Source organism: Helianthus annuus, chromosome 13 (genome assembly GCF_002127325.2).
Source record: "Helianthus annuus cultivar XRQ/B chromosome 13, HanXRQr2.0-SUNRISE, whole genome shotgun sequence".
Taxonomy (NCBI): domain Eukaryota; kingdom Viridiplantae; phylum Streptophyta; class Magnoliopsida; order Asterales; family Asteraceae; genus Helianthus; species Helianthus annuus.
Window position 1 is genome coordinate 165505369 of NC_035445.2, and position 23063 is coordinate 165528431.

General features: G+C 39.0%; 1 protein-coding gene and 1 pseudogene across 5 annotated transcripts in view; one reads left to right on the top strand and one right to left on the bottom strand.

The window, feature by feature from the left end:
* The first annotated feature begins 5866 nt into the window (after positions 1–5866).
* The window catches only part of LOC110900294 (putative disease resistance RPP13-like protein 1), a 98390-nt gene continuing 81193 nt past the window's right edge, over positions 5867–23063 (top strand). For 2 of the 5 annotated variants that reach the window (XM_035981726.1, XM_035981727.1), the window contains exons 1-2: positions 6000–9592; positions 10473–10636. In XM_035981726.1, the coding sequence (XP_035837619.1) occupies positions 6149–9499 (3351 nt within the window). In that variant the 5' untranslated portion in view covers positions 6000–6148 and the 3' untranslated portion in view covers positions 9500–9592; positions 10473–10636. Of the gene's footprint in view, positions 9593–10472; positions 10637–16505; positions 16614–16925; positions 17197–17273; positions 17773–23063 lie in introns of those variants that run through there. The other 3 variants (XM_022147190.2, XR_004876533.1, XM_035981728.1) reach the window with 3 other exon arrangements.
* Positions 18180–21672, bottom strand: LOC110900297 (annotated as a pseudogene).

The following is a 23063-nucleotide window of genomic DNA, read 5'->3' on the forward strand; positions in this document are numbered from 1 at the left end:
ATATCGGCTATGTTAAGTTTATTATTGATGTTTTATATATTGTATAGGGTATCTAAGTGTATTTAGGTTCTCTGTATATTTGGTTGTAATCTTCTATCATAATTCAATAATACCTATTACTTTTTTATAAACTGATTTGGTATCAGAGCCAAATCAGCTCTGCCCTAAAACCCTACTGCCAAGTTTCTGCCGTCAACCAGCATCTGCCCTAAAACCCTACTGCCGTCAACCAGCTTCTGCCGCCTAACAGCCCCTGCCGACGCAACTTCCGGCCAATAATCTGATTCAATGGCAGCAATACTTGTATTCTCAAACCAAGAAAAGACTACCCATAATTCTCACAAATTCGCTTTCACTCTCAAGCCCACTAATTATGGCTTTTGGAGATCTATGATCGAATCCTTCTTAACCTCGCATAATCTCTTCGGCTATGTTGATGGAACGATTCCATGTCCACAACAAAAAGTTACTGTTGAAGGTGCAACAACCGATAACCCCAGCTATAAGCCCTGGCTTTCAAACGATGCTCACATCCGCACGCTGATTATTTCCACCATGTCTGAAGATTCGTACCAACACATTCAAGGCAAAACATCTAGAGAAGTCTGGTTTATGCGCCAGTCACTGCTTCTCACGAATTTACTCTCAAAAGTCAGCTTCTACGCATTACAATGAAGGGCGACGAAAAACCTATTGATTACCTTTGCAGGGCACAAGAATATGCAACCGCTCTTGCCAATATCAGAGAACCGGTGAAAGACAAAGATCTCGTTATGTTAACTCTTGCAGGGCTACGAGAAGAATACAATGGCTTAAAGACAAACCTGTTGGCTCGTCAACCACCTGCCTCTTTTCACGAAATCTATGCTTTGCTATGTGATCATGATTTTGTGGTCACCAAACTGATGAACACTAACCCACAGGCTCTCCTTGCAACGAATTCCCCATCTCCACAATCGCTTTCGGCTGCCACAAATCCTGTGCCTACCCAACCGAACCTTGAACAACTGCAACAACTTCAAAACATCCAACTGATGGCTTCTCAATTGGGTTACCAGCTGAATTCCACTTCGTCATCACGTCCACAGGCTTATTTCCCGTTCCTTCCATACAAACCGTGGTGGTCGGAGTTCTCGTGGTCATTATTGAGGAAACTCACGTGGTTCATTCACTCCACGGTCTAGAGACAATGGTGGTACACGACAATTTTCATGGGCTTCCACTCAGAATACCGTATACGGTCATTGCAACCGATGCGGAATCGGTCACTTACCATCTCAATGCCCAAGTCAGCCTATTCAGCAGAATCGGCCCCCACCCCAGGCCAATTTTACAGCCTTCTCGGATGCTGCTTCATCTTCTGGAAGCACTTGGAAGCACTGGTGCAAACTATCATGGAACTCCAGACTTATCGAGCTTGGACAACTCTGAGGCATATCATGGTAATGATTCCTTACTTGTTGGCAATGGTAACTCTCTACCCATTTTTCATATTGGGTCGTCCAAAATCAATTCCTCAAACAAAACCTTTAACCTTTCCGACATTCTTCATGTTCCTGCCCTTAAACATAATCTTTTATCTTTTAAAATTTTTTGTCTTGACAATGATGTTTATTTTGAATTTCACTCTGCTTATTTTGTTGTGAAGGATGAGTCTACACGCACTACCCTCCTCACGGGCCCCAGTGAACAGGGTTTGTACTCTATCCGCCTTCCACAACTCAAGTCTCTGCCCAAGGTTGCTTTCACTGCTGTCAAAGCTTCTTCAAGTATTTGGCATCAACGTTTAGGACATCCCCATGCTCAAGTTTTTCGTTCAGTTGTTTCTCATTGTTCTTTACCTGTTTCGGACAAATTATTAAATAATTTATGTTCTTCTTGTCAAATGGGAAAATCATCCAAATTGCATTTACCTGATTCTAATTTTCGCAGTCATAATATTTTGGATCTTATTTATTGTGATGTTTGGGGTCCGTCACCGTCACCGTCCTTTGATGGTCACCGTTATTTCTTATTATGTGTTGATCATTGTACTCGATATATGTGGATTTATCCCTTAACACAAAAATCTGATGTTTATGCAATCTTAACAAATTTCATCACCATGACCGAACGTCAATTCAACACAAAATTAAAATGTATTCAATCTGATTGGGGGGGGGGTGAATTTCGCTCCCTCACCAACCTTTGTTGCGACCTTGGCATCATTCATCGACGTTCTTGTCCTCACACCAGTGAGCAAAACGGCTTTGTTGAACGTCGACATCGGCACGTTGTTGAAACGGGTCTTTCCTTATTGGTTCAATCAAGCCTTCCTCAGCGTTTCTGGCATTTTGCTTTTGAGACTGCCGTTTACCTAATCAATCGGCTTCCTTCCCGTGTCTCATCCAACAAGTCTCCCTTTGAACTTGTCTTTCATCGCAACCCTGATTACTCCTTTCTGCGAGTCTTTAGCTCTCAATGCTTTCCTTACCTTCGCCCCTACAACCGTCACAAAATAGAATTTTGTTCCACTCATTGTGTATTTCTTGGTTATAGCCTTTCTCACCATGGCTATCGGTGCTTTGATCCTTCCACTGAACGCATCTATATTGCCCGACATGTCCGATTCAATGAACATGTCTTTCCTTATCAACCTTCACTAAACCCCAACCCGTCACCTACGCCCACTTCTCCATACATCTCAATTTTTCCCAACCCCCCACCCGGCTTCCCACCTGAGCCTAACTCTACACACATATCATCTCCTTCCTCACCTACCCACCAACAGCTATCGGCCCAACCCATTCACTCACCACCTCCACCAAATTCGCCCGCTTTAGCCCAACCACCAACGAACCAAAATACTATTTCGGCCCCAATACCCATGGCCCAAAACACTTCTGATCCTACTCCTTCGACCCAAACACCCACGGCCCAACACCCTACTGGTCCTAACCCATCTACGGCCCAAATGCCCAGGCCTCGGCCTTCTAATCTTCGACCGAACCCTAAACAACCCAACCGTTATAACCCGACTGCCTATGTGGCCACTACTTCATCCAAGCCTGTTGAACCAACCAATTTTACCATTGCTAACAAGTATGCTGAATGGCGTCATGCTTTGTCCGAGGAGTTGGACGCGCTTCATAAGAATGGTACGTGGACTCTTGTGCGCCCGGTTCCTAATACTAACATTGTCGATTGTAAATGGGTTTACAGGTTGAAAACTGATGAAAATGGCAAGGTTAGCAGGTATAAGGCGCGTCTAGCTGCCAAAGGCTTCAATCAACAACATGGTGTGGACTACCATGAGACGTTTAGTCCTGTTATCAAACCTGCTATGATTCGGACCATTCTGTCCTTAGCTGTCACTAATAAATGGTCCCTGCGACAATTGGACATTCAGACTGCCTTTCTGCATGGCGATCTTGAGGAAACCGTTTATATGCGTCAGCCACCGGGCTTTGTTGATCCAACTAAACCGGACCACGTTTGTCTCCTGAATAAGTCTTTATATGGTCTTAAACAAGCTCCTCGTGCCTGGTTCAATAAATTGTCCACTGCCCTTCATCAACTAGGGTTTTATGGGTCCAAGACAGATCCTTCTCTGTTTATCCTAAACTCCTCGGGTTCTCTGGTTTATCTTCTTGTGTATGTTGATGATATTATCATTACTGGTAACAACTCCAATACTATTGCCATGCTTATTGGTCGTCTCAATTCCCTTTTTGCTCTTAAGGATTTGGGGCAACTACATTATTTCCTTGGGGTGGAAGTTGTTCACAAAAATTCTGATCTTGTTCTCTCACAGAAGAAATATATTGCAGACATCTTACATAGATCAGGTTTGGCGGATTGCAAACCCATCTCCACCCCTATGAGCACATCTCAGGTTTTACTACCTGATGATAGTCCGTTATTGGATGATCCCTCTCGGTACAGGCACACGGTTGGAGCTCTTCAGTATGCTACCCTTTCTCGCCCTGACATTGCATTTTCCGACAATCGAGTTTGCCAGTTCATGCACGCCCCAACCGAGAATCATTGGACTAGTGTGAAACGGATTCTGCGTTATTTGAAAGGTACAATCAACATGGGTCTTTGGATTCGTCACAACACAGGCTATTGCCTACAAGCCTTCTCTGATTCTCATTGGGCTACCGATCTACAGGCCTTTTCCGACTCTGACTAGGCTGGTTGCCCAGTCGACCGTCGCTCGACGGGGGGATTTGCCATCTACTTGGGTTCAAATCTTATTTCTTGGTCTGCTCGCAAACAACGAACGGTCTCTCGCTCCTCAACGGAATCTGAGTACAAGGCGATTGCAGACAATGTTGCAGAATTACTTTGGCTAAAGTCTCTTCTTCGTGAGCTTGGTTTGGACAGCGAGGCGCCAACACTCTGGTGTGATAATCTTGGCGCTACTTATCTCACTGCTAACCCAGTGTTTCATGCTCGTACTAAACATGTTGAAGTTGATTATCACTTTGTTCGTGAACAAGTTACTGAGGGCAATCTCAATGTTAAGTTCATCTCCACAAAGGACCAAATAGCTGACATCTTCACGAAGCCTCTATCTTTTCAAAAGTTTGAATTTTTGCGGTCCAAGTTACAGATTGCTAACCGCCCTGAACTTGCGGGGAAGTATTAGACTATATCGGCTATGTTAAGTTTATTATTGATGTTTTATATATTGTATAGGGTATCTAAGTGTATTTAGGTTCTCTATATATTTGGTTGTAATCTTCTATCATAATTCAATAATACCGATTACTTTTTCATAAACTGATTCTGCCAGCCATATAATACCTACACATTACCTACTCCTAAACAAAAGAAGTGTTAAAATATGCTGACCAAGAACATATAAAATCAGTATAAACAGCTGTGAATTTAATCAATATCACACATACTAAACACAGCAATAATAATTACCTAAACGCGTATGCAGCAAGCAGTCGTAGACGACATAAGTTACCAGTTTACATTAGTTTGGGCAAATTTACAAGCTTACTAAACACTGCAATAATAATTACCTAAACCCGTATGCAGCAACCAGTCGGAGACTTACCCGTTTACATTAGTTTGGGAAAATTTACAACAAATTAGGGTGTAAATCAGGAAGGAGTTTAGAACACATATCGAGACATTCATATATGCATAAGAATTAGAAATTGGATGAACTTAAAGATTTGTGTAAAAGGAGGTAACCTGGATTAAAGTTGCAAAAATAAAAGCACGTCTTCAACAAACAGAAGCATATTAACACGTTTATTCATAAATCGATGACCATAAATACAGCCACAATACACGGGAAAGCATGTGCATGTAAAGTAATCGTTGGCAACTTGACACTAATTTAATCCATTAAGTATTATAAAACGTACTAAGCAAGAGCTTGTCATGTGGCTGACAGCTATTCCTTATAAAAGAATTGTTAAAAAATGACCACTAGCTAAGCAAGAACATCGATACAATCACTATAAGCAGCTGTGAGTTCTAAACTCTTGTCATTCTATCAATATTACACATACCAAATATTCTTGTTTTTCATCTTCACTGTCTGTTAACAATGGCTGAAGCTGCTGCTGCTGCCCTCGTCAAAGTCATTTTTGACAAGCTAGCCGATGAAGCCTTCAAGAGATATGCGCGCTCTCAGAACATCCACTCGGAGCTCAAGCAATTGGGGATCACGTTGACCCAGATCCAAGCTCTGCTGAATGACGCTTCTCACAAGGAAACAACTCATGAATCTGTCAGACTATGGCTCAGCAGTCTCCAACATTTGGCTTACGATATCGATGACGTGCTCGACGATGTGGCTACCGAAGCTATGCATCGTGAGCTGACACCGGAATCAGAAGCAAGCACCAGCATGGTAAGAAAGCTCCTCATCCCAACTTGCTGCACAAAGTTCTCACTAAGTCATAGGTTGGCTCCCAAGTTAGATAGTATTAACAAGCAGCTACAACAACTAGAAAAACAAAAGTCTGATCTGGGTTTGATTGTGAAAGATGAAAAGCCAAAAGGTACTAGTAGAAGAAACGAAACATCTTTGCTAGAATCTGATGTTGTTGGGCGAGAAGGTGAAAGAGAGAAGCTGATCAACAAGTTGTTGCAGGATGAGCCATCTAAACAAAACTTCATCATCGTACCCATCGTTGGTATGGGTGGGGTGGGGAAGACCACTCTTGCTAGAATATTGTACAATGATACGCTAGTGAAGGATCACTTTGAACTCATGGCATGGGTTTGCGTATCTGATGAGTTTGATATATTTAAAATAAGTCAAACCATCTATGAATCTGTGGCTACAGAAAACAAGCAGTTTAAAGATATAAATCAGCTTCAAATTGCTCTTAAAGAGAAACTTGAGGGTAAACGATTTCTATTAGTGCTCGATGATGTGTGGAATGAAAAGTATGAAGAGTGGGAAAACCTAGTGCGTCCATTTCATTCTGGGGCTACTGGAAGTCGGGTGATCATGACAACTCGCAAGCAGCAACTGCTCAAAAAGATAGGTTTTAATCATCTAGACCATCTCGACCGTTTGTCGCATGAAGATGCTTTGTCTTTATTAGCTCTACATGCATTGGATGTGGATAACTTTGACTCACACGCAACACTTAAATCACAAGCTGAAGGTATTGTAAAAAAATGTGGTGGTTTGCCTTTAGCTTTAAAGGCAATTGGAAGGTTAATGAGAGCAAAAACCGAAGAAGAAGAAGAATGGAATGATGTGTTGAACAGTGAGATATGGAATTTAGAAAGCGCTGATGAAATTGTCCCAGCCCTTCGGCTAAGTTACCATGATCTTTCTACCGATTTGAAGCGATTGTTTGCTTATTGCTCTTTGTTCCCTAAAGACATTTTGTTTGAAAAAGAAGAGTTGGTATTATTATGGGTGGCTGAAGGGTATCTGAATGAGTCAGATGCAAACAAATCACCAGAAGGCTTGGGCTATGAATGTTTCGAGAAATTGCTATCGAGGTCCTTTTTCCAACGTGCACCTAGTGGTGAACCCTTTTTTGTGATGCATGATCTCATGAACGACCTGGCCACATTTGTTGCGGGAGAATATTTTTTAAGGTTTGATAATAAGATGGAGATGACGGAGGAAGCTTTAGCCAAGTACCGACATATGTCATTTATTCGTGAGGAGTATGTAGGTTTCCAGAAGTTCGGGGCATTTGAAAAGGCCAGAAGTTTGAGAACATTGTTAGCGGTATATGTTGGGGTAGATCATTGGTGGAAGGATTTTTACTTATCCAGCAAGATTTTGGTTGACTTACTTCCTGAGCTGCCGTTATTAAGGGTTCTTTCTTTGAGGCGTTTTAACATAAGTGAGGTACCAGATCCGATTTGTAGTTTGAAACACTTGAGGTATCTTAATTTGTCTGAAACAAGAATCACAAAGTTACCAGAAAATGTTGGTAATCTTTATAATTTACAAACATTGATAGTTTTTGGTTGTGGGGGCTTAACTGCGTTGCCTAAAAGCTTCTTAAAGCTGAAAAAGTTAAGGCATTTTGACATCAGGAACACTCCACTTTTAGAGAAGCTACCCTTGGGGATTGGTGAGTTGAGAAACCTTCAAACTCTCACCAAGATTATCATTGGAGGCGATGGTGAATTTTCAATAACCGAGCTTAAGGGATTAAAGAATCTCCATGGAGAAATTTCCATCGAGGGGTTGAACAAAGTACAAAGCTCAATGCATGCACGAGAGGCAAACTTATTATTAAAAGGGATTAATAAGTTGGAGTTGAAATGGGATGATGGTTCTATAAGAGAAACACTTGAGAAGGAGGTTCTCAACGAGTTGAAGCCCAATAGTGACAAGTTAGAAATGCTTGTAGTTGAGTGTTACAAGGGAATAGAGTTTCCAAATTGGGTTGGGGATTCGTCTTTTCGTCGACTGGTTCAAGTGTCGCTACGCGGTTGTAAAAAATGTACATCTCTACCGCCACTTGGGCGGCTACCTTCACTTAAGGAGTTGTTGATTCAAGGAATGAATGATGTTAAAGTCATAAGTTTGGAGTTAAGTAGGAGTACTGATGTTACCTTCCCTTCACTTGAAATTCTAACGTTTGAAGATATGTCGAGTTGGGAGGTCTGGTCAACCAATAGCGAGGTAATGTTTCCATGCCTTCAAGATCTTCAAATAACAAAATGTCCCAATTTGATTGATGTCTCACTTAAAGCATTACCTTCGCTAAGAGTATTGAAAATAGATGGATGTGGTGAAAGTGTGCTGAGAAGTCTGGTTCAAGCAACTTCATCAACCACTATATTGAATATAAGATCAATTTTAGGGCTTACGGATGAGGTGTGGAGAGGTGTTATAGAGTATCTTGGGGCGGTTGAAGAACTAAGCATACAACATTGTGATGAGATAAGATACCTGTGGGAATCAGATGCAGAGGCAAGTAAAGTTCTTGTAAATTTAAAGGAATTGAAGGTGTCGAAATGTAAAAAATTGGTGAGTATAGGAGAGAAAGAGGAGGATGAGGATAACATTGGGAGCAACCTCCTATCATCCCTTAGGAAGTTGGAGATAGAGTCATGTGAAAGTATGGAGCGTTTGTGTTGTCCCAATAGCATTGAGAGTTTAGTTATCGAATTGTGTTGGTCAGTTAGAAATGTCTCATTCCCAAGAGCAACAACAACAGGTGGAGGAGGGCAGAATCTCAAGTCACTTACTATAAATATTTGTGGAAATCTAGAATCAATAAATCAATTGAGTAACTCCACTCACCTCACCTCTTTGTCAATAAGTTTCTGTAAAAACTTGGAGTTATTTTCTGATCTTCATCAGCTATCAAACCTCACCAGGTTGTATATAACAAGTTGTGAAAGCATAGAGTCATTTCCTAACCTCCAGCTTCCGAATCTCACAAATCTGGAGGTTAATTTTTGCGAAAACATGAAGGCATTTGGTGACCTGCAGCTACCAAATCTAATCAGCTGGAGCATGCATGAATGTGAAAATCTGGAGTCATTTCCTGACCTTCAACTATCCAATCTGACCATGTTAAAAGAGATGGATATCAGCAGATGTCCAATGCTTGATGCTTCCTTCCCTCGTGGGCTTTGGCCTCCCAATTTGGATTCCCTTGTAATAGGGGGGTTGAAAAAGCCCATCTCAGAATGGGGCAATCAGAATTTCCCACCTTCCCTTGTTTACCTAACATTATGTAGTGAACCCGATGTGAGGAATTTTAGTCAATTGTCCCACCTTTTCCCTTCTTCTCTTACATATCTGGACATAACTGGATTTGATAATCTGGAATCACTTTCATGGGGACTCCAACACCTCACATCCCTTCAACATCTCTCAATTTGGGATTGCCCAAAGGTGAACGATCTACCAGAGACACTGTTACCTTCACTTTTGAGTTTGAGTATAAGTGATTGCCCAAAATTGAAAGAAAGGTGTGAAGGAAGAGGCTCCCACTACTGGCCCCGAATCTCTCATATCCCCTGCATCGACATAAGGATTGTGGATGGGGTCTAAATTGAAAGAAAGGTGTGAAGGAAGAGGCTCCCACTACTGGCCCCGAATCTCTCATATTCCCTGCATCGAAATTGAAGACTAATTGAAAGAAAGGTACATACATGTTAATTAAATATCAGTTAATTAAATATCAAAGTTTTGGCTGCTGGTTTCTTTCTAGTTTGGGCCTGTTTTAATGTTGGAAGCCCAACTGCTTTACAATTAAGGAATGTTATTTAGCCCAACATAATTCATAGTGTTCATTTAGGTGTTTACCAAAACCAGCTCGGTTTGGTTAAAACCGTTTTGAGTCAAAATCAGTTCGGTCGTAAGCCGGTTATGAAGTAAAATATTTGATCCCATACAAATCGGTTTGGGCCTCATTGAAAGCTTTTCACCTTTTTAAACCCCTAGTTTTCTAATATTACCATGGCCGGCTCTTAGGGGTGGATGGGTCGGGCGACCACCCGAGGCCCAAATCTCCTGCAGCCGTAAATTTTTAAAAAATCTGATTTTTAATATATATGTTTTAAGCTTTTTAATACATTTTAAGCTTTTTTATATAGATAGTTTTTTTTAAATACATATTTTAGGGCTCGATTTTCACTACTCGCCCAGGGCCCAAAGTTTTTTTTTAGAATTCTTGGGGACGGCCCCGATTATACCTGTTTTTCAAACAGGTTCGAGTGCAAACCGGTTTTAGTAACAAGAGTAGGATTTGATATACAAATTTGCGGTTGTGGTCAGTTTGGGTCAAACCGGTTTCAGGTATCTGTGCAGAAGTTAACGAATATTAGTTTGGCCAACAAAAAAATAAAAGATTGCCCTAATAAAAATAGGCAACTTGGGATTTTATCTAAATAATTGTAATGTTCACTCTTATATGTTAAAACCTTGTATATGATGTTGGTGTTAGACTTGTATGTTTCTGTATTTTTGTTGTATTCATTCACTCTAGGCATTACGTTTAGTCACATTTCTTTCTCCGCGACAGGCAATCTAGGCTGTATTGTGAACTCTAAAGTGTGATAAGGAATTAACGGAGATTGAAGACCAAGATTATCACACCAGAGGCTAAGTTAGAGTAAAAGGGTCAAAGTGGCTGATGAGTTTCCAGACGAAGACTAAACAAATGAACAAGGGACAAGATGAGTTCTAGTAAGCATAAACTTTTTTTCCTACAGAAATTATGGGTGGATGAGTCATGGGTTAAGAAAAATGGTAGTAAGGGTTGAAATGGGTCGGGTCAGGTTGGATTGACATGCAAACACTTTAATTTCTTTTAACCTCATCTTTAGTTAATGTTTTAACTTCGATTATAAAAAATATACTAATTTTTATAGTAGTCTAACTTTCTTTTAATAGTGTTTAGAAGGTGTTATGTGTTTTGGTTATATTCTTGTTAAAATTAATTTTCAAAACAATGGTTTGGCCACTAATGTCAAAGTGTGTTGTTTGTGATGGGAAAAACGCAAAACCCGGTCACAAACGGTAAACACAAACGCGGAAGCAAACTTCGTTTGACCAAGACTTTTCCCAAACTAGAATGAACTTGTGAGGATGCAAACAAATAGGGTATCCCAACTACAATCAAAACAGCCCCAAACAGCCCGAAAACAATAATAATAAGAACACAAATTTTAGCGTGGAAAACCTCTCAAGAAAGGAGAGTAAAAACCACGGGACTACTAGAGCCGCTTCAAATCCACTATCACCAAATTAGAGCAATACAAAGTCTTCCCTAGGTCTACTAGAGGCATACAATAATCATCATACACTTGGAATCAACAACATCAAGCATATGGAATCAAATACAAAGACAAAAGAAGGAAATGTCACCAAATTCTGCAGCAGCAAACAGAGGCTGTGCAGACGAACTTCCAGAGCTTATTTGGACAAACCCACCGTTGGATAAGGTCTCCCTGATGTCCGGATGACTGTGCCAAAAATTCAGAGCGATCCAACGGTTCAATCTCCGGGAAATGGACGACCTTTGCAGCTAGGTTTTGAAGTGACGGAAATGAACTTCTTCTTTTGTGTGTGTGTTGTTGTTGCTGTGATTTTAGGGTGTTATATTCAGCTCAAGACCCTTGCTTCTTTTATTCAAGATAAATAAAACCAAATGGCCCAATAAGAATTATTGTTGGGCTTCCACATGGGCCAAAAAACCCAACAATTCTCCCCCTTTTTGGCCTATGAGGAAGAGTTCGCCATCCCGGCGATTGAGCAACATATCTTCAACTTCTCCCTTGCCAAAGATTTTGTCAACATATCGGAACCATTATCATCGGTATGAACTTTATCAAGTTCAAACAACTTGTCTTCAAGCGCATCTCTAATCCAATGATACTTCACATCAATATGTTTTGTTCTCTTGTGAAACATAGAATTCTTTGCAAGGTGAATAGCACTTTGATTATCACAAAGAACCACGTAGCGCTGTTGCATAAAGCCAAGCTCCTGCATAAACCTTTTCAACCACAACAGTTCTTTGCATGCTTCTGTTGCTGCCACATACTCAGCCTCAGTGGTAGACAAAGCAACATACTTTTGCAGTCTTGACTGCCATGAGACAGCTCCCCCTGCAAAAGTCATCAGATATCCAGAAGTGGATTTCATGTTGTCTTTGTTTCCCGCCAAATCAGAATCCGTATAACCAATAAGCATTGGCTTTCCATTTCCAAATGTTATACCCAATTTGGAAGAACCACGTAGATATCTAAAGATCCACTTAACTGCTTCCCAATGCTTCTTACCTGGATTTGATAGAAACCGACTAACAACACCTACTGCATGGGCAATATCAGGTCTTGTACACACCATTGCATACATCAAGCTTCCAACCGCTGACGCGTATGGAACTTTATCCATGTCTTCAATCTCCTCCTTCGAAGAAGGGCAATCTTTATCGGTTAGTTTAAAATTGGGAGTAAGAGGTGAACTAACCGATTTGGCTTTATCCATGTTGAACCTGCGAAGCACCTTCTCAATGTATTGCTCTTGTGACATGTGCAACTTCTTTGAAGCTCTATCTCTAGTAATCCGAATACCAAGAATTTGTTTTGCTGGCCCCAAGTCTTTCATAGAGAACGACTTGCTCAATTCTTTCTTCAGCTGAACAATTCTCTCTGCATTCTTGCCTACAATCAACATGTCATCAACATAGAATAATAAAATGATAAAATCATCATCACCAAACCTCTGAAAGAAAACACAGTGATCTGAAATAGTCTTTCGGTAGCCTTGCTTCCCCATAATAGACTCAAATTTCTTGTACCACTGTCTTGGTGCTTGCTTCAACCCATAAAGACTTTTCTGAAGCTTACAGACATAGTCTTCTTTACCTTTAACCTGAAAACCTTCAGGTTGCTCCATATAGATTTCTTTATCCAAGTCACCATGAAGGAACGCTGTCTTGACATCCATTTGCTCAACCTCAAGATCAAGACTAGCTGCCAAACCAAGAATCACCCGAATGGAACTCATCTTCACGACTGGAGAGAAAATCTCATCAAAATCAATACCCTTTCTTTGACTGAACCCTTTAACCACCAATCTGGCTTTGTACCTAGGCCGCGAGGTATGTTCTTCAGTCTTCACTTTGTAGACCCACTTGTTCTTCAAAGCTCTTTTGCCCTTGGGCAACTTTACTAACTCAAAGGTATTGTTCTCATACAAGGAATTCATCTCATCTTGCATGGCTTCAACCCACTCCCTTTTGTGTTCATCTTCCATGGCCTCTTCATAACACTCGGGCTCTCCCCCGTCAGTGAGCAAGACATACTCATCAGCAGAATAACGGGTGGAAGGATGACGGTTTCTTGTAGACCGTCTGAGTGGGACAAATGTTGGCATACCTGGTACTGGTAACTCTGGATGAGGACCCTCATCTAACTCTTGTTGCTCTGGAATATCATGATTATCAGTACCTTGTTGTTCATCATGTTGAATATCATCTTCATTATGCGGCTCAGAGTGCTGTGGAGGAACTGGATCCAAATCAGTAAGATCATCAGTATGTTGAGGAACTATCTTTGTCTTCTCAATATCTTTCAAACTTTGATCTTCAATAAAATCAGCATCGAAACTTCTTATGAGTTTCTTCGAGATTGGATCATAAAACCTGTGTCCAAACTCATCTCCCCCATAACCAACGAATATACATGGCTTGGTCTTTACATCAAGCTTTGTTCTTTCATCTTTGGGAATATGCACAAAAGCCTTGCATCCAAAGACCCGCAAATCATCGTATGAAACATCTTTGCCGCTCCAAACCCTGTCAGGAACATCAAAAGACAAAGGAACACAAGGAGTACGATTAATAACATTTACTGCGGTGTTCAAAGCTTCACCCCAAAAGGAATTAGGTAACCCTGCATGTGATAGCAAACATCTAACCCTTTCAGCCAATGTTCTATTCATCCGCTCTGCTAAACCATTCAACTGTGGTGTCTTTGGAGGAGTCTTTTGGTGCCGAATACCTTTCTCTCTACAATAAGCATCAAAAGGACCAATGTACTCACCTCCATTATCTGTTCGAATACACTTGAGCTTCTTCTCAGTTTGTCTCTCAACCAAGGCATGAAACTGCTTAAATACATCTAAAACTTGATCTTTAGATTTCAAGGTATAAGCCCACACCTTTCTTGAATGATCATCAATGAATGTGACAAAATATAAGCAGCCCCCAAGTGTTCTAGTCTTCATAGGACCACAAACATCTGAATGCACCAAATCCAGTATATTGTTTCTTCTATGAGGAGGGTGACTCTTAAAAGAAACTCTTCTTTGTTTACCTGCTAGACAATGAGAACACTTCTTCAAATGAACATTAGTTAAATCTGGCAAGGCATTTCTTTTCAACAATATATGCATCCCTTTCTCACTCATGTGACCAAGTCTTTTATGCCATAACTCGGTCATATCATTATCGACTAATGAGTGGACTGAATCTGTAGAGATCTTCGGATGTGCCATATATAACTTTGAACTTCTTTTACCTCTTGCCATGATCAAAGAACCACGAGTGAGTTTCCAAACACCATCACCAAAGGTACTATGGTAACCATCATCATCAAGTAAACCTGCAGAGATCAAATTAAGTCTAATATCTGAAACATGTTTTACATTATGTAAAACCAACTCCATCCCAGTATCAAACTTCAAGCAAACATCTCCAACACCAATGATCTTAGATAGCCCATTATTACCCATCTTAACAACCCCAAAGTCACCAGGTGTATAAGATGAGAAAAAATCCCTTTGTGATGTCACATGACAAGTAGCACCACTGTCAACAACCCAACTCGAATCATCACGTGTAATGTTCACCACATCATCATCACAACAAATAAAGAACTCTTCGGTAGCAGTATTAACTTCAGCTGTGTCATTGCCACCATCATCTTTCTTATGGTTGTTCTTCTTATTGTTGTAGTCAGCTTTCCTTTTCTCCTTCTTCAGTTGTCTGCAGAATTTAATTGTGTGCCCTTTCCTACCATAATGATGACATTCATAATCAGCAAACTTACCTCGAGACTTACTACGATGCTTCTCTTTGTTACTCGGACCTCTACTTTGACCTCTCCCCCTGCTTTCTGTAACTAAGACATCTGAATGTGAAGAGGAACCTTGTGACTTTCTTCTCATCTCTTCATTTAAAACACTGCCTTTAGCCATTTCCATAGTAATAATACCATTTGCTGCAGAGTTGGACAATGAGGTCCTAAAAGTCTCCCAAGAATCCGGTAAAGTACCAAGAAGCCATAAGCCTTGTACCTCGTCTTCAAACTTGATACCCATTCCTGCAAGCTGATTAATAATACCCTGAAAAACATTCAAGTGATCAGAAACAGGAGTTCCATCATTGTACTTCAAATTTATCAACTGTTTAATCAAGAACAGTTTATTGTTTCCGGTCTTCCGAGCATACAATTCCTCAAGCTTGTTCCACAAAGTACGAGCGTGAGTCTCCCCGCTAATATGGTTCAAAACATTATCATCAACCCATTGGCGAATATAACCACAAACCTTTCTGTGCAATATATTCCACTCTTCATCTGTTTTATCACCCGGTTTGTCGGTATTAAAAACAGGCATATAATAATCCTTAACATAAAGGAGATCTTCCATCTTTCCTTTCCAAACATGATAATTAGAACCATTCAAATTCACAATCCTACTTGTATTAGCTTCCATCGTTCAATCAAGTTTCAACCCAATAACAAGAGCCACTGGCTCTGATACCACTTTGATGGGAAAAACGCAAAACCCGGTCACAAACGGTAAACATAAACGCGGAAGCAAACTTCGTTTGACCAAGACTTTTCCCAAACTAGAATGAACTTGTGAGGATGCAAACAAATAGGGTATCCCAACTACAATCAAAACAGCCCCAAACAGCCCGAAAACAATAATAATAAGAACACCAAATTTTAGCGTGGAAAACCTCTCAAGAAAGGAGAGTAAAAACCACGGGACTACTAGAGCCGCTTCAAATCCACTATCACCAAATTAGAGCAATACAAAGTCTTCCCTAGGTCTACTAGAGGCATACAATAATCATCATACACTTGGAATCAACAACATCAAGCATATGGAATCAAATACAAAGACAAAAGAAGGAAATGTCACCAAATTCTGCAGCAGCAAACAGAGGCTGTGCAGACGAACTTCCAGAGCTTATTTGGACAAACCCACCGTTGGATAAGGTCTCCCTGATGTCCGGATGACTGTGCCAAAAATTCAGAGCGATCCAACGGTTCAATCTCCGGGAAATGGACGACCTTTGCAGCTAGGTTTTGAAGTGACGGAAATGAACTTCTTCTTTTGTGTGTGTGTTGTTGTTGCTGTGATTTTAGGGTGTTATATTCAGCTCAAGACCCTTGCTTCTTTTATTCAAGATAAATAAAACCAAATGGCCCAATAAGAATTATTGTTGGGCTTCCACATGGGCCAAAAAACCCAACAGTTTGACCCTTGACTACAGTTGAAGAAAGAAGACATTCTACCAAGGTTTTTGCATATTGAAGAATTTGCAAATATATAGTACGAGTGAAGAAAGCCTAGAAAAGATACAGTATCTTCATGCAGATTTTAACTCAACTCTCAAGACTCGTATCATGCAGTTCCAGTGGTGTGCAATTTCAAAATCTTTATCATTTTCTCATACTTCGACTTAACTGGGCCTTTGACTAATCAACATGGTTAGTAGTAGTTATTTGAGTAAGAGATTCAAAATGGAACGCGTTGGATCAACCCAAAAGCTCCTTTTGTCTAAAAATAATTAGCATGTCAACAAAAGACGTATCATGTCAATGATAGTATAGTTTTTTTAATTAAAATAATTGCAAGGGTATTTATGCATTCAAAAGTAATTTTACATATTAAAAGGTAATTAAAAAAGTGAAGTAAATGTTGCAGTTTTTCATATGCTCTTGTTTACTAGGATGGAATATTTAGGTGGAAGGTAACAAATGATGCTTAATCTTTACGTTGATGGTGGTATGGAGTTGGTCCATGATTTACCAGACTCGTATTTGGCGCAACTAGACACACAGAAGTGAGCTAGAAAATGGCTTAAAACTGAAAAGGGCATAACTTTCATCACATGTGGAGTTACACGTCTCAACGAGCCACGTGCTTGGACAAATGTAATAGACAAAACCCGACTCACGGGACCCAATTTCGCCATCTAGAGCTCCGATTTTGAACTAAAGGTTTTCCCTGGTTTTAGTTAGTTTCGTTGGTTTGTTTACGTATGGATCTTGAATTAAATAATTATACTTTTATTTAGGCTGTTGACTTGGAGGGAGCCTTATTATTGACAAGAGGTTCATAATGAAGAAGACTTGCCACTGAAGGAACCCCTAGAGCTTGCATCTGGTCGCTCATGGGCTAAGTTACCTCTGATGGTAACTTATAACTGATGAAGAATCAGTGGAACTTGCGTCTGATGGCATGTTACCTCTGATGAAAATAAAAGGAACTTCCCACCAATCTGGTGAAGATTGATAAAGATTTCTCGTTAAGTAACAAGAGATGCCACAAGTCGGTTAAGAAGATATTATACATAATTATCACTTATGTAAATCTCAACAAGATTATGAATACACCAGTCCGCATTGTATTTATTGCCACTTGACCCCATAGCTTCTTCGGTCAAGCAGTTAATTGTGAATTTGGTGTGCATATTTTAGAGGAAATCTGCAAATAACCCTCTTCATAGCTAGAGTGTTAGCTAGGAAATCGCCTGTAATTTTTTTTTGTATTATGAAACATTCAATTTTTATTAATACCTTGTGCTAAGTCTTATATTCCATTCGATTAACTAATATTCCATTCCAAACTAACTAATAATCGATCACGGGTATTCGCTAAGTCTTAGTTTGATTGTGATCCACACAAAGTCAATCTCCCAACAAATTTGTGTCCTAGACAATGTAATTCTCTTGGTAGTAACTCAAATAGTATCCATTCATGTTGTCTCTTATAAAGTTTACAAAAATTATCAAAGCTGAATGAAAAAATTACAAGAGATCATAAAACCCAAACTCATATCAAGAAATTTATAATAAAAAGAAAATTAAAAACAAAAAAAAAAAAACAGTAAGTTAACCTTCAATCAAGAAACATCACAACATTTAAACTAATGTGTTCTATTTATTTGAATACCATGAAATGATACAAAAGTCCAACCAAATAAATTTTGCTCTATTAGTCACCAAATAAATTACATTCGCGCTAGTTAACAAGAACGCAAAGTTCTCATATGAAGACCACGATGTACTACAAACACTTGTTCATCGTGTGAGATCCCTCTTTCCTCCTTACTTGATGCAACATCATATACCAACAGTTGAAAACAAGATAACTTGTTTTCATAAAGTGCAGGATTAACAAATCAATCATGCGAATATACCAAAACGAATAAGAATTCAAGAACAAGTTTACCACTTTTTGCCTCAATGATCACTCTTCTTTCCCGAACCATAATACTTCTCATACCATCTAACAAACTTCTTCAACCCCGTTTGAAGATCCGTCGTTGGTTTATACCCAAACTCCCTTTGCGCCAAACTAATATTCGCGTGAGTAAACGGGACATCACCATTTCTAGGCAACTTCATCACACGTCGTTCCGCTTTCACTTTCAACAACTTCTCCAAAATACTAACAAGATCCGAAACTGGCACAGGCAAAGTATTCCCTAAATTAAAAATTCTAAACTGTGCAGCCCCTTTTTTTCTTCCCACCACTTCCTGTACTCTTTTCAGCAGTGTCTAAGCTACCTATACAACCCTTTACAATATCATCAATTATGTAAAATCACGCACAAAGGTCCCATGATTACTCGACTCAAAAATGGGAATCGGTTTTCGTTTCAAGATATCTTTAGTAAAGAAAAAGTAAGCCATATCCAGTCTACCCCACGGTCCATAAACCGTAAAGAACCTTAAACCCGTTAAAGACAACCCGTAAATGTGATTATAGGTATGCGCGATTTCTTCACCCGCTTTCTTCGTTGCAGCGTAAAGGCTCGCGGGTTGATCTGTTCGGTCTTTTTCCGCAAAGGGTACTTCTGTATTCAACCCATAAACAGAACTAGAAGATGCCCAAATAATTGCAGGCTGTGGATTTGCATTTTTGCATACTTCAAGAACATTAACAAAACCAGCAATGTTACTATGAATATAAGATTTCGGATTCTGCATTGCATATCTAACACCAGCAATGTTACTATGAATATAAGATTTCGGATTCTGCATTGCATATCTAACACCAGCTTGAGCTGCTAAATGCATCACATGAGTAAAATGTACTACCTCAAAGAGTTTGGTCAGCAAAACGGTGTCGTTTATGTCCCCTTCCACAATGAAAATCCCATTTTTTCCAACACATGTTGACGCCCTTTTGTGGGTAGGATCGTAATAATTGTTACAATTGTCTAACCATAAAACGTAGTCAACACAGCGTTTCAAGGCAGCACTGACGTGGATCCCGACGAAACCGGCTGCTCGGATGCCCAAAACAGAGTACCCTGTTTTCAATCGGATGTTGACTAATGAATCGACTGTTTTTTCCCATCTGGGTCCCTATATACACACAGCTCCCAACTAACAGAATAAAATGAAAATGTGGATATTGAAGAACCTATAGGGTTTGTATGGATAACAGCTAACAACTAACAGAGTATTATCAGCCTAAAAGATTCAAATGTATCCCAAAGATATAGTCAAATTAACAGATTAAGTGAACATTTTCTATAGCAATATGCATAGTACATATGATGGAACATACAAATATATACACAGCAATCAAACTACAGTCCTACATTTATGAACAAATAACATAATTAATTGATAAAATAACATAAACTTTCCTGCAAAAGGAACAGGTCAGCAGATCACTCGTTCAAGGGTATGTGAAATTTATACATATATAAACACGAGTCTAGGTATATATCGACATCCATATAACCTGTTATTTCAAAACTTTTTTTCTTTGAATCAATTAAATCAAAAACCTCGACTTTTAGGTTCAAAAACCCTAATTTAGTACTCATCCCCAATTTAGACATGAAAAATGATCTACTGGATGTTACAACATGAATATGAATGTCGATCTAGTATACAAAAGAAGCCCAGCAATACACTTGATCAATTTTATGTTTTAATTAAAAAAATTTACGCTACATACACACAAAGTCATGAAAAAAAACGAAGCCAGTTGACCCAAAGCAGTAAAACAAGTTGAAAAAAGTCAAAGTCAATTTAAGAGTTTTTATGCTCCCTCAGTTCAGCTAGAATGTGCTGTCTATCAAAATGATGCATAAATTAAATAACTAAAATAAATAATAACTTATAAAGTTTAGACAGAGTGAAATGGCAAGCATGCATGTTCTCCTTCTCCAAACCCCACAACTAAATTTATATATAAATAAAAAAAACATTTCATCTTTAGAGAACTGAAAACTTTTCTGAATTACACTTGCTAAACAAACAAAACGTGGCTATAACCAATGGAGGCCAGAAACGGGTTGATTAATACGGGTCAAAGGGATAATGTTGACCAAGAAATATTCTAATTTATTCAGATATACATGTAAGCCTATTTGTTATCGAGTAATCGCTAATTTCTTTGTGGGTTCTCAATTAAGAAGCCATCTTAACCAACTTTTTTAGTGTTTGGTTAAAAAAAAGTGATTTTGTTTCTTAATTTCATTTCCAGATTATCTAAGGTCTAACTAAAGAAATAGTTATAAAATTATACCCTTTCTTCTAAAGTTCTAATGCGGTAGTGTCAACCACATGAAAGTGTACTCTTAAAAGAAGGTAAACATATCTACAGAAGATGTAACCCCTTACTCTAACACCAATACCATCCATAAAATGTTAAATGTTTATTTTGGTCATTTTACCTATTAATTTCATAGATAAACAGAGCTTGCCTAACATTTAAGTCTCTGAATTTTACAACTTCTATAATAAGTTTGTTCAAGTTTCTTTTCAATACTTTCATATCGAGGTGTGAATTCTTATTATACTGTAACATTACCACAAGAAAAGTAAGCTTCATAGTTCACCAACAAAAATCAGCATGGAATATAATAACCATCTATAACCCAATTACTTATGAATGAATGATTAGTGGTGTAGTTAAACACTGAAAACAAAGTCGTTTCAGAAATTGAAACAAAAAGGGGCATCTTTCATTGAGGCATTAAATCAAACACCTGGTGTGCATGTAAACTCAACAGCTAAAATCTCTCCCGAAACAAGCAAAAACAAAACTAACAAACGTACAACATCGCAACATACGTCCCCAATTTCACATCTGCACAAAAAACCCTACAGACTGAACATAAAACACCCTCTAGTTCATAAATCAATCCCGAACAAGAAAACCCTAGTCACAAATAGCAGAAATTTACGATTAAAAAAACCCACAAAGGGGGCAAAGATTAAAATCAAAACAGTAACTAAAACGGAGGTACAATAATGACTTTTTGGGACAGTGATTATGGTGGTTCGAACGCACGCACCTGATGTGAAGAACAATTGCAAGAGATTAGAAGGATCAATCAACTGAATCTCTCCTCCAGTCCAGCAGTCTTTTTCTCATCCATACGAAAACTCGCCTGGAACAACAGGGGAGGGAAAAGACGTACGGTGTTTAACAAGCTGGCTGTGGTTTTCAAAAGATACCCTCTAACTTTCTAACACAGGACATAAACGCCTTCAAAAAGTTTAACATAGAAACAAACCTCCTCCAAAGTTTTCGACTTGACTATTCATTTTGTTTAAATTACTTTTACGCCACAACATACAACACATATATTATACCTTTTTTATCTATACTTAACCATGTTAATGTCTAAATTACTTTTACGACTTTACATCATTGTCTAGGGGTGTTTGGCTAAGCTTATGAAACTCCTTAGAGAAAAACGTAATTTGCGTCCCTGTGGTATGTGTGAAACATCAACCTAAGCCCCTAAATTCATTTTTTGGTTTTTTGAGCCCCTGAGCTTATAAATTCATAACAGTTTGAGTCCCTCCGTCACACTTCCGTCTGTTTGACTATTTAACAATTGTGAAATGTCCTTTATACCCTTAACCCTTAACGATACTAGTCGAAACGGTTCGCGTTGAAACGTTACGGGTCAAAACCGTTCGCGTCGAAACGGTACGGGTCGAAACTGTTCGCGTCGAAACGGTACGGGTCGAAACGGTTCGGATTGAAACCAGTATGGGTTGAAATGGTACAGGTTGAAACGGTGCAGGTCGAAACGGTCGAAGACTCCAATAAATTTACTTTCATTCCTTCAAATATAGGAAGGATTTTGACTTCCTTTAGTTAAAGGAATTTGAAGGAATTGATGCCTATTTTCAATTCCAATTCCATGGTCAACCAAACACATGAAGATCAGAATTAGGATTCCAATTCCATTAAATTCTATGAAGCAAACATCTTAAGAGATGAATTCAGATTCCAATTCTCTTAATTTCCATTGAATTCCTGCGAACCAAACACCCCCTTAGTGTTTTCAAGACTCTAATCTGATTACAAAATCTATATTAGTTGGATAGTAAACTATCTTTGGAGGTTTAATGCACAAAGAGTACTTTTGGGACTTTAATTTCATAGTGTTTCACTTAACAAGAGTTGATTGCTTTTATAACTAAATGAGTAGAAAATATCACCTCTACTTTTGCTCAATTTCTCTCATACTTTATTTTTCATATCGTGTTTCACAAGGTAAATGGGGCCACAAAATTGATATTGAAATGGAGCAATTGTACAAAATAAATCTTCATTCAAGCCATCATACACAACTTTTGACACGTGCCATTTTCTTCTTTAGCCAAATTTGATTACTTGTTTGACAATTTTGAAAATAAAACATAGCCTGAATCTGCCCGTTCTTAGGTAATGAGTTCAAATTAGGGGTGAACATGGTTCAGTTTTGACCTTTCATCAAAACCAAACCGATATGTTCGAAGTTAGTGTTTTATAACCCATCGATTTTGGTTATTTCTGTTTCACATTGATTTAACTATAATAGGACTTTCTTTAATTTTTA